This window comes from Malurus melanocephalus, unplaced genomic scaffold (assembly GCF_030028575.1).
Source record: "Malurus melanocephalus ecotype Western Australia unplaced genomic scaffold, MMel_1.1 scaffold_1035, whole genome shotgun sequence".
In the NCBI taxonomy this organism is placed as follows: Eukaryota; Metazoa; Chordata; class Aves; order Passeriformes; family Maluridae; genus Malurus; species Malurus melanocephalus.
Window position 1 is genome coordinate 45,597 of NW_026624267.1, and position 11,285 is coordinate 56,881.

General features: G+C 52.2%; 1 protein-coding gene across 1 annotated transcript in view; it reads left to right on the forward strand.

Moving 5' to 3' along the window:
- Positions 1 to 11,285, forward strand: part of LOC130586007 (regulatory-associated protein of mTOR-like) — a 78,021-nt gene that overhangs the window by 32,819 nt on the left and 33,917 nt on the right. The window contains 7 exon segments of the mRNA XM_057386707.1: positions 218 to 358; positions 1,267 to 1,384; positions 2,827 to 2,967; positions 3,333 to 3,491; positions 8,278 to 8,396; positions 8,733 to 8,888; positions 9,828 to 9,847. Coding sequence (XP_057242690.1) covers positions 218 to 358; positions 1,267 to 1,384; positions 2,827 to 2,967; positions 3,333 to 3,491; positions 8,278 to 8,396; positions 8,733 to 8,888; positions 9,828 to 9,847 — 854 coding nt within the window.

The following is an 11,285-nucleotide window of genomic DNA, read 5'->3' on the forward strand; positions in this document are numbered from 1 at the left end:
ATTCAAGGCAACACCAACTGGAAGAGTCCCCCAAGGGAAGGTCACTGAATATTCTGGGAAATTAAACATTTCCTGCATCTGTGAATCCTTCAAGCTCAGTTTGCTGAGGCTGCTGGGGGTGTGGCACAGGATTTGGGGTTTCCATTGTTCCCATTTGGGGGATGAATGAAATCCCCCAGCAGCAGTGGGGTCACCCAGGGCTGTCTGTGTCCCCCAGGTTCGTTGTGCTGCTGTCTTTGCTCTGGGCACCTTTGTGGGCAACTCAGCAGAGAGAACAGACCACTCCACCACCATCGACCACAACGTGGCCATGATGCTGGCCCAGCTCATCAACGATGGCAGCCCCATGGTCAGGAAGGTATGGAGGGCTGGGGCTGTGTTCAGGAGACAATGGGACAGCTCTGCTCAGTGACAAAGTGACAAACACTCCCTCCCTGCCTTTGGAACCCCCAGACTGCTCCAGAACAGCTCTCCAGGCCCAGGAGAGTTCCACTCTGTGCTGCACCATCGTACATCAATAGTGCATTGAATGGTTTTTGACATTCTGGATTGCTTTGGAGGGCTGTTCTGAAGTGTCCTAATGCTTGTGTTTACTTTACTGGAACATCAACACCCTGGCAGTTGTCACCAGCACTGCAAAGATTCATTCCTGTTGTCTCCTTCCAGCATTTAATCAGTTTAATTCAGGAGAGGGCTGCGTGTCACACTGCAYGCTCGGTGAGATTCATAAATCTCTGCTTGGAGAGCAGTGCCCGAGCAGAGGCAGCACCAAAAGCAGCTCTGGTTCGTGGCTGCTGCTCCCCAGGGAGGGCAGGAGCTGCCTCCAGAGGRGCTGAGTGAGCTCTGGTGGAGCTGGGCAGTGCTGGCAGGGTCTGGCTGTGCCCCCAGCCCTGGCACAGCTCCTGCTCTGGGTGYCCCCTCATCCTGGGGGCTGTGGCAGGGCAGGGCTGTGTGTGACCCTGCAGCACTTTGGTAACACTGGGCAGAACCAGCCACTGGATACCAGCGTGGTTTGGGGTGGAAAGGACCTTAAAACTCATCTTGTTCCACCCCAGGAAGGTGGAGGTGCTCAGAAATGGGTGGGAGCCTGTCCATGTAGGAAAGATTTGTGAAGAACGAGCTGTGGGACAGAGTCTCTGCCTTTCTGCAGTTCACCCCTGTGAATTAAGGTGGATTTATCACCCTGGGTGACCACCAACACCCTGCTCTGTGTTTGTCTTGTTYCTCACCTGTGTAACCATGGGATGTTTCCTGTGCCCTTCCCAGGAGCTGGTGGTGGCCCTGAGTCACCTGGTGGTCCAGTACGAGAGCAATTTCTGCACTGTGGCCTTGCAGTTCATCGAGGAGGAGAAGAATTACCCTCTGCCCTCTCCAGCTGCTCCAGGTGGGGGTCTGGGGCTGGTGGGATGGAGGTGCAGGGCCTGGAAGTGTTTGGGAATTACTTAAGGAGTTTTCCCAGCACAGTGAGTTTCTCACCAGTGGGATTTATCAAAGAGCCCCATTGTGACATGGTGAGTGACAGGGAGGGAAGATCTGCTGTCTATTCAGCCCTGTGAGATCCATCCTCTACTGAGACTACCTAACCATGGCTGTAGCTCACCAGGAACCTCCTGGTTCAGCTCAGGGCTGAAGGATTTTGGCCAAGGCAGCATACAGCTTATTTTCTTCCCTCTCCACCCCAAATCCCACCTGAATGTTCAGTGTCACACTGACCTGAGAGCTCCAGCACACCACGAGCCAGCYCTGCTCTGAGAGCCAGGCAAGGAAGACAAGAGCTCTGTGCTCTGAGCCTGTGGCCCCATCCCTTTTGTTGTGTCTGTGGCTTTRTGTGAGGAATGAAATGTCCCCGTGAAGCTGTCATTACCTTGCCTTTCCTTTAGATTTAAACTGCAGTGGGATGGTGAAGGGTGAAGTTGGAACAGGAGCTGGGAGACAGGACCATGTGCTGTCTCTGTGCCTGTTCTCTCAGTAACTAAATCATGCTGCCAAATGAGCTCCTCCCCATTCTCTGCAGGAAATAAACACTGCCTGCAGTTCCTATTGTGCTTTTCTCCTAAAGAGTCCTGAAGTGGGATGCTCTGGAAGCATTGACCCCCCAGCACAGTGCAGCCACTCTGCAGAGAAACAGAGCAGCTCTTCTCAGGGTCTGGAACTCTGTGTGCTCACTGTGAAATGGGAGTTGAAACCAGGCCTGAAATTCGGTCRGGAATTTTCATAATTCCTGATAATGACGAAATCCAGGGTGAGTTTAATGAGCAGCAGCAGAGAGGAGCTGGTCAGTGCTGCCTCAGTCTGTCCTGGCACAGGGGCTGGGCAGAGACGAGCCTTTAGGGCCCTTTGGGTGTCCCAAAACCTCACCCTGGACAGCAGAGACACGGGGTCCGTGCTGGCTGTGCTGCCATACCCCATTCCCTGCTCTGATTCTGTACCCCATTCCCTGCTCCGATTCTGTATCCCATTCCCTGCTCTGATTCTGTACCCCATTCCCTGCTCTGATTCTGTACCCCATTCCCTGCTCTGATTCTGTACCCCATTCCCTGCTCCGATTCTGTACCCCATTCCCTGCTCTGATTCTGTACCTCATTCCCTGCTCCTCTGCCTACCCCATTCCCTGTTCCACTGCCATACCCCATTCCCTGTTCCTCTGCCATACCCCATTCCCTGCTCCACTGCCGTGCCCCATTCCCTGCTCTGATTCTGTACCCCATTCCCCATTCCCCACAGCCCTACAGCAGTTCTGTACACATTGTGCTGTTTCAATGCCCCGTTCTGGGCAGTAACCCAGTGCTTTGCTTGCAGCCATAATCTCTGCCTCTTGCCTCGCAGAGGGTGGCAGCCTGACCCCGGTGCGGGATGGACCCTGCACCCCACGCCTGCGCTCCGTCAGCTCCTACGGCAACATCCGTGCTGTCACCACYGCCAGGAACCTCAACAAATCCCTGCAGAACCTCAGCCTCAACGAGGAGAGTAAGCAGCACTTTGCAGTTCTTCCATTTTCCATTCCTCTGGTGTGCACGGGGGCTCAGGCTGGAGCTGGCACTTCACCCCAAATCATCCACCTCCCTCCATGAGCAGCCCCCTCATAATTAGTTTCAATTTTCTGGTCATTAGGATTGATTTTTCTGAGTGTTTGGGGACCAAAAATGTGCCTTCCAGCTTCCAAGCATAAGTGGATTTTTAACTCAATCTTTTGCTTATTCTGCATGTAATCATTCAGTGTTAAAATGGCTTTGCCCCTGGGTGAGGGGTTTCCTTCCCAGAGTGTGGCAGGATTTTTAGGAAAGGGCTGTTGTGTCTGGGTGGAAATGGTTCATTCTGTTGTRTCCTGGCAGCTGGGAGCTCTGTGGCATTTTCCCCGGGGAACCTGAGCACGAGCAGCAGTGCCAGCAGCACCCTGGGCAGCCCYGAGAACGAGGAGTACATCCTGTCCTTCGAGACCATCGACAAGATGAGAAGAGTCAGCTCCTACTCCTCTCTCAACTCCCTGATCGGTGAGCACAGGCCCTCCCTGGGATCCCCTATTTCYTGTGAAAGGGTTGGGATTGTGCTCCCCACAGCAGGAATGTGGCTGGGTCACTGGGCTGGAGGGATGACTCCAACTCCAAGCTTCTCCACAGTCCTGTGAGGAATTCAAGCACAAAAAYGTGGGGTGCCACAGCAGCTTTGCTYTCAAATACCTGTAGCTTTTCACACAGTCTGAGCCGTTCTGGCACAATATCACAGGCCCCGTACAGAAGGACCTGGCTTTTGGAACGGCCTCCTTCCAGGGAAAGGCTCTGTATTTCCTTTGTAATCAGTAAATGAACCCACATTTTCACAAATCAAAGAGAGTGGTGTAACTCAGGGAGGAATCACCTGGGTGATGGAACTGCCTTGACCAGAGGAACATTTTCTCTGCCTTTTTCTAAGAGAATTAATGGTGATTTGGCTCTCCTGAGCTGAAAGATTCAGGGGTTGTAATTACTGAGCCCCTGTGGCAGTTTAAAATCATGAGTTCATTAGGAACTTGATCAGTTAATTTGCTTTTGATTATCAGTAATGACATTGGATCTTCTGAAGCATGGCAGGGATGTTATGAAATTTCTCTCCATCTTGAGTTAGGACTTGAGTTTTGCCCCTGCCCCTGGTGTGTGCTTGATGGCTGGAGTGTGSCTCACAAGGGCTGTGCAGAGCAGCTGGAAAAGGCTCTGGAGAGGAGCTGCAGGTGCTGAGGGGAGCCTTGGAGAGAGAAAGAGCAGCTCTCCAAGGTTCCCTCATTCCTGTTCCATCAAAGAGCTCAGACCCAGCTGGAAATGCAGAGCTTAGRCAAGTGTTTAAAATTCATGACTCGCACAGAATCCCATTACCTTCCCATTGCCTGCTGCAAGCCAGGCTTTTCTCATTCCTTGTGAAGCATCAGCACCCTCCAGCCCCATCTCCTGCTCCCCAAGGAGTGATGCCAGCAGCCCAGCCACCCCCTGAGCTCTGCAGCCCGATTTAACCCCATTCCTCAGTGTCCTGATGTGCCAGGGCTGCTGCTGGGACCCCCTGGGACAGGGACTGACCCAAGGAGTGTTTCTGAAACAGGAGATGGGCTTTGCTCTGCAGTAACACCTCTGCCAGGTGTCTGAGACAGCCAGAGCAGGGAAAAGCATGTTTTGGGCACATGAGGAGACTCTGAGTGAAGCAGAAATCTGTAAGAGTGAAAGTAGAATTTTTCAGCTCCAGTTTGTGTTCTGTGCTCTGCATTCCCTAAGCTGATTGACTGATCCCAGAATCCCACAATGGTTTGGGTTTGGGGTTTGGGTTTGGGGTTTGGGTTTGGGTTTGGGTTGGGAGGGGCTGTAAGGGTGATCCAGTGCCACCCCTGCCATGGCAGGGACAGCTCCCACTGTCCCAGGGTCCCCAGTGTCCAGCCTGGCCTTGGGCACTGCCAGGGCAGGGGCACCCAAAACCTACTGATTCTCAGGTTTTTTTCCTCTCTGGCACTTTAGGAACACAGGGTKTAAGGGATTGTTCTGGATCAGTCTCTACACTGCCACTGAGGCATCATACAATGTACTGCTTCCCAAAAACTTGAGCAAAACCTCTCCATCCCTCCTCGTCCCATTTTACAAACAGTTCCTTATCTAACTGGGGGCCAAATGTCCCCATTGTTGCTCCCCAAATGCAGAACTCACTCTCTCAGCTGAGTCTGTGTTCTCTGGCAGCTGCTCCTTGGCCAGACAGGCCAATACCAGGAGAGACATTTATTTCTGGCCCAGTTTTCCAGCTGGCAAGAGGCAGTTTGKGGTTAGTCAACAAAGACATCATTTTGGAAGGGAAGCTGAGCCTTGCTGCTTTTCCATACAGCCACTCATTAATCTTGGTGTCCTGGAAATGTTCAGTTTTAAGATGGGAAAAGRGATGGAGTTAAGATGGGGGTTTGCATACCTCGAGGCTGATTATTCACATCCAAACTGCACGATGAAAGCCTTTGTCCTACAGAGAGCTTGGCTGGAAAGATTATCTTAAGGAGTGATCAAAGAAKGAGGAAAATAAATCTTGGAGCGATGAGATGCTGGGGAATGGCTGTGTTTTGCAGCAGGAGAGGCTGGGGGTGGAGAACCATTTGCCATTTCCCAGGATCTGCYTGGAAGTACCAGTGAGCAAAGGAGGTTGTGGCAGTGAGGATGAGGGGAGCAGAGCTGGGGTGGACAGGGAGGTGTGGGGAATGGGGAGAGTTGGGCAGGGAGCCCCAAAACTGCTCTGTCAGTGTTTGCTCTGAGCCCCAAAACTGCTCTGTCAGTGTTTGAATTCTCTGAGACACCGAGCTGGAGCTGCTCAGCTCCTGGCCTGGAGTCAGTGTGACTGATGGCAGCTTCCAGCAGCACCCAGCCCTGCTCAGCTCCTGTTTTGCCCCTCCAGTCTGTGCCCTAGAGCCCTAAATGTGCACTCAGGCTGCTGTTCCTGCTGCCAGCTCTGCTGCCCTGACCCTGGAACTCGGGGTGTCACAGTGTCACAATGTCACAGTGTCACTCCTGCATGGCTGGCACTGGCAGGGGAGTGGTGGCAGCCCCAAGCCCTGGGTGCCTTTGCAGAAATTCCCTGTGTTCTCCTCAAAGGCTGCCAGCTGAAGGGGGAATTGCACTGGCACAGTTCTGCTTAAAACTTGGTTTTTCCCTGACACTTCAGATGTATAAAAGATGTTGTTGGGTTTGTTTCTCCGTGAGCGAGGTGGTTATCAGAGCCCCAGGGGAAGCTGCTGGGTGCCCCCCTCACTCTTCCTCCTCTCCTTTTCCTTTTACTCTCCTTCAAGGGCTTTAAAGAATTGAAGGCATGCAGATTTCCCCCCGGTCCTTATGTAACAGGCTGGAGTGTGGGAGGCAGAGCTCTGGGCACAGCTCTGGGCACACCTCAGACATTACCTGGCTGCTGCTTCCCGAGCTGAGCCTTTTTCCTCCCACTCCTTGTAGCACTTTGCCTCTCTCCCTTCTTTTTSTTCATCCTTCCCCCCTCCAGTTTTCCTTTCTCTGGTAATAGAAGCTTCCAGGATTTAACATTGTTRTATATTTACAGCCTTTGCGATTTTACAGTATTATATAAATATTATACAATATTACATAAATATATGTTTACAGCCTTTACAATTTACAGCCTTATAACAGTTCCCGTTGTTGCAGGTTTGGTTTTTTTTGGTTTTACAGCCTTGCCAGTGCCTAAAGGGGCTCCCAGAGAGCTGGAGGGGGAGTTTGCTCAAGGGTCTGGAGTGCCAGGGGGCAGGGATGGATGGGATATTGGGGAGGAATTGTTCCCTGGGAGGGTGGGGAGAAATCCATCCATACCCAGAGAAACTGCTCCTGATCCCTGGGAGTGTCCAGAGCCCAGCTGGAATTACCTGGGAGAGTGGGAAATGTTCCTGCCCATGGCAGGGGAGGAATGGATGAGCTTTAATGTCCCCCCCAACCCAAACCATTGTGGGATTCCCTGATTTGTGAGGCTCTGTCCCTGACCTGCCTTGGGAAGGTTGGGATCAGCTGCACACGAACAGCACAGTCCCAGKGATCCCTCCATAAACTCTGTGAGATTTCCAGGTGGGAATTGAGGCAGCTGTCACTGGAACATCCTTTGGGTGCCAGGGCAGAGAGAGCCCCTTGGCAGGGCAGTGGGAGGATGAGTTGGGTGATGGGTGCTCCGTGACCCTTTGCAGGGTGTTTGCTCCCAATCCTGGGGCAGGGGAGGGTTCCCCTCTCAGATGGGTGTCCCAAGGGGCTCCTGGAGGCTGTTTCTGCCCTCACCCCGTGCTCAGAGCTGCTCTATCCCAATCTTCTCAGCTGCTTGAGGGATCAGCCTCAGCTCTGCCAGGTGAGGAGCTGCTTGGAGCCCTCCCCTCCCCAATTTATATTTAGATGCCTCCAAAAACACGAGAGGAAAAGCAATAACAGCTTGATCTGTCATTTACCACTGATTGTGACTCATCTGCAATCTCTCTTTTAGCTTTTTTTTTTTTATTTTGTTAGTGCAGCCACTTTAACATTGTCCAAATGGCTGCGCTCCCAGCCGGGGCGTTGCACGATCAGACACCGGCAGGGTTCCGAGGCACAATAACAAATTGTCGCCCAAAAGCAGCAAAATAAAATGTTCACAGGATTTTTGTCACTTGTTTCAAGTGCTTATTAATTTGATTTGTACTTTGAATCTGTCGGTCCCTTCTGCTGAAATGCCGAACAGCTGATACGCTCATTAAATCACAAATTGGAAGAATTGACACAAAAGTCAGTAGGAAAGACTGAGTTGGACTCGTTCTTCCCAAAGGCTCAGCTCCTAAAGCTTTGCTCTAAATATTTAGTRAACTTGTAGAGTGTGCAAACCCCTGAACAATTCAATAATATACAATAATATTCAATAATATATAATTCAGAAATAACCATAGCAATATGAGGCATTAACTGTGAGTTTACACCATTAAATATTTCAACTCAGGAAACCCAGACATTATCCACTTGGCCTTTCCAGGTGATTTGCTTCAGGAACTGGAAAAGCAGGAGTTTGACTGGAGATGATTTAGGGAGACTTTCATTTATTTTGCTTCCTCCCACTCTGATTTTTCACAAGCYCTTGCAGAGTTCACAGAGAGGCACAAGGGAGACAGAATGCCCACGTGGGGTGTTTTTCAGCTCCTCTCTTGATGTTCTGTGAGATGTCATCGGGTTATTTGGAGTTCTAATGAATTTTCTCACGTCAGATCAAAGAATTGGAGTTGATGGATTGTCATGTGCTGCAGGGCTTTGGGGTTTGTTGTGTTTTTTGTTGTTTTAGGTGTGAGTTTCAACAGTGTTTATACCCAAATCTGGAGGGTGCTGCTCCACCTGGCTGCTGACCCCTATCCTGACGTGTCTGATTTGGCCATGAAGGTTCTCAACAGCATTGCCTACAAGGTGAGTGCCTGTCCCTGCTCACCCKTGCCTGTCACCTCTTTGGATGTGGATTTTTTCATGCTTAGGCAAGGCTTAGGCAGACTGACCTGGATGGGTCTGCTGGAGGGCTCTGCCTTTTGCAGAAGGAGCTTTTAATGCTTCACCATGATAAACTCTGCTCTCGACTCTTGGTCAGGTAAAATGATCAATGGGGGAGGGCCTGGGGTTGTTCTGGGGTGTAAATGAGGTGCAGACCTCGGGCAGTCGGTCTGCTTTAGAATTCTTCTTGTCTAGCTCAGTCCCTGGGATAAACCTTAAGTATCCTTCATTAAATTATCCGTTTGCAAACTGATTTAGATAATGCAAGTGGGACTGGCCTGCAGACTGAAGCCACAACGGCTCTCCAACCCAGGTGAACTAGTACATGTGAGTCAGCATGCAGACCCCTGCCACTCGTCACCCCGGCCCAGGCTGGCTGCCTAAAGCTCCATCTCATCCCATCTCATCCTGGGGGTGACAAGATGGCCCTGGAGGGCCACCCCAGGACATCTTCTCACCCTGGCTGGGCACAGAAAGCTCTGTGGGAGCCTTTCTGGCCACTCAAACATCCAGCCCATGAGCCATTGCAATGGGGYCTCTCTTACTGGGGGAAATAATCCCCAGAGTCAGCTGGGGCTGCAGTAAGAGATGCCAGCACTGTGCACTGCCATCTCAATGCCTTAGAGATCTCTGCTTTGAAATCACATTTTCTCTTGAGACAGCAGCTGCTGACTCTGATTTATTGGAAGTGCACGTGCCAGTGAGTGGTGAGGGCTGGGTGGGACAGGGAATTCTGGTGGCAGTGGGGACAGCAAGCCCAGCCCCACCCTGGTGAGACGGGGGTACCACAAACGATTTCCAGGCTGGAGATGCCAAATGAAGGAAAGAAGGGAAGGAGAAGGTGGAAGATTTCCTTCTGTCTGCTCTAGATGCACGAAACTGTTCCAGTTCTGTGTTTGGAAGGCTCTTCACAAAATGAAATGTCGCTCCTACTGTTAAAAGGGATATAAAGAGGAACCAGATCTGCTTTTCCTGACTTAAATGTGTTTTCAGGAGTTGCTCCCTGGCCAGCAGAGAGGTGGATGGGTATCAATGTGATATCGATGCTGCTGTGCCAGCAGTGTGATCATTCTGTTGTCACATCCCTAGGGAATGTTGTGGCTGATGGGGGAATTCTGTGTTGGCTCTGAGCAGTCTGGGCCTGGCTGAGCTGGTTCTGACCCAAATCCCAAAGCTCAGTGCTGGGTTTGGTGCATCTCCCACTCCCTGGCTGGCCCAGCTGCTCTGCCCCTGCTTCCCAAGGCAACGGCGCTTCCAAGGGGCTTGGAGAGCAGCAAGCATTCCATGGACAAGGGTTTTACCTGGGAATGCTTCCCTGAACAAAACTGGTTTGTTCTGAGCCTTGGCCTTGAGATCCACSAGGGAAGCGTTGGGTCCTGGCTGCTGCGCATGGCGGGGCTTGGCTTGGCCTGGGTGCTTCTGCCTGGGCTTTCTACTGAGCACAGAGAGCCCCAAAACACAAACCAGCCAGTCTGTGCACTGCCCACCATGGCCTTGGAGCTCCCATCCTGCTCCTGCCCTGGCTGCTCCATCACGGTCGTGTCGTGAGTGCTGCTGCAGGACCACACCGAGCTCTGCTGGGAGCTCAGGCTGGTAAATAATGCAAATTAGTGACAATTAGATCTTTGCTGACTGTGTCCTGAGACCTTTCCTTGGTGCTGATGGAGCTTTGGTGGATGGAGGAGGGAGCTGCTCCTCCCCAGTGGGTGCAAGCACTGCCCACTTGGGGGCTTTGATTTATCAGCAAATGCAAACAAAACCTGACTTTCCTGCTGAAACAAAAATACTGCTTCAGGTGATGGAAAACACTTGAATGTTCCAGGGATTTCATAGTTTGGTTTAACTACTGTAACATTCAGGGAGGAGAGGMTTCATTTTGGAGCTGGGCCAGCTGAGGTTTTCTTCCTTTGGCACAGCTGAGCAGAACATGGATCTGGGGGATTGGGGATTTCATGGGAGCAGCTGRGCAAGCTGTGCATGGGCTTCCACCTCTGCAGGGTGGTGGGGGGCTAAATATTGCAGAACCRTGGGGTGGTTTGGGTGGGGAGGGACCTYRAAGCTGATCCAGTGCCACCCCTGCCATGGCAGGGACACYTCCMMYKKYCCMRGSYKSYYCMRSCCCMAWKKYCMRSCYKKSCYTKGGSMMYKSCMRGGRWYMRGGGSMRSCMMMRSYKYYYYKGGCACCCTGTGCCARGGCCTGCCCACCCTSMCARGGAAGATTTCTCCAGGATATCCCACCCAACCTGCCCTGTGGAGCCATTCCACACTCCCTGTGTTGCTGTGTTCCCTGACCTGGCTGATCTTGGGGTCTCTTCCAGCCCCACATTCTGKGATTCTGTCATTTTTGTTTCCAGCCCAGCCCAGCCCATCCTGCTGAGGTTTTTTTCTCCCCACAGCTCTGTTCCTGCTGCTCTGGGGCAGTTCTGGCTGTGAGCACAGGCTGTTCCTGAGGGACTCTGCTGCTGCTGCTGCACTCCCCGGGCTCACAGGCACTGCCTGGGGATTTATGGTGTTGATGCAGATGGGAATGGTGCAGTTTCCTTCCCGTCCTGAGCCTTGGAAAATGCCCAGCCGTGCTTTTTGTGAGCACCAAAACAAATAGAGGCTGGTGCTGCTCCCTGGGGCAGCCAGGGCACTCCTGGGTGAGTGTTGGTGCCTGAAGGAGCAGTGGGACCAGCTCAGGTGTGGGAGCAGCACAGGGGCTCTGTGTGATCCCATAGAGAGCAGCACAGGGGCTCTGTGTGACCCCATAGAGAGCAGCACAGGGGCTCTGTGTGACCCCATAGAGAGCAGCACAGGGGCTCTGTGTGA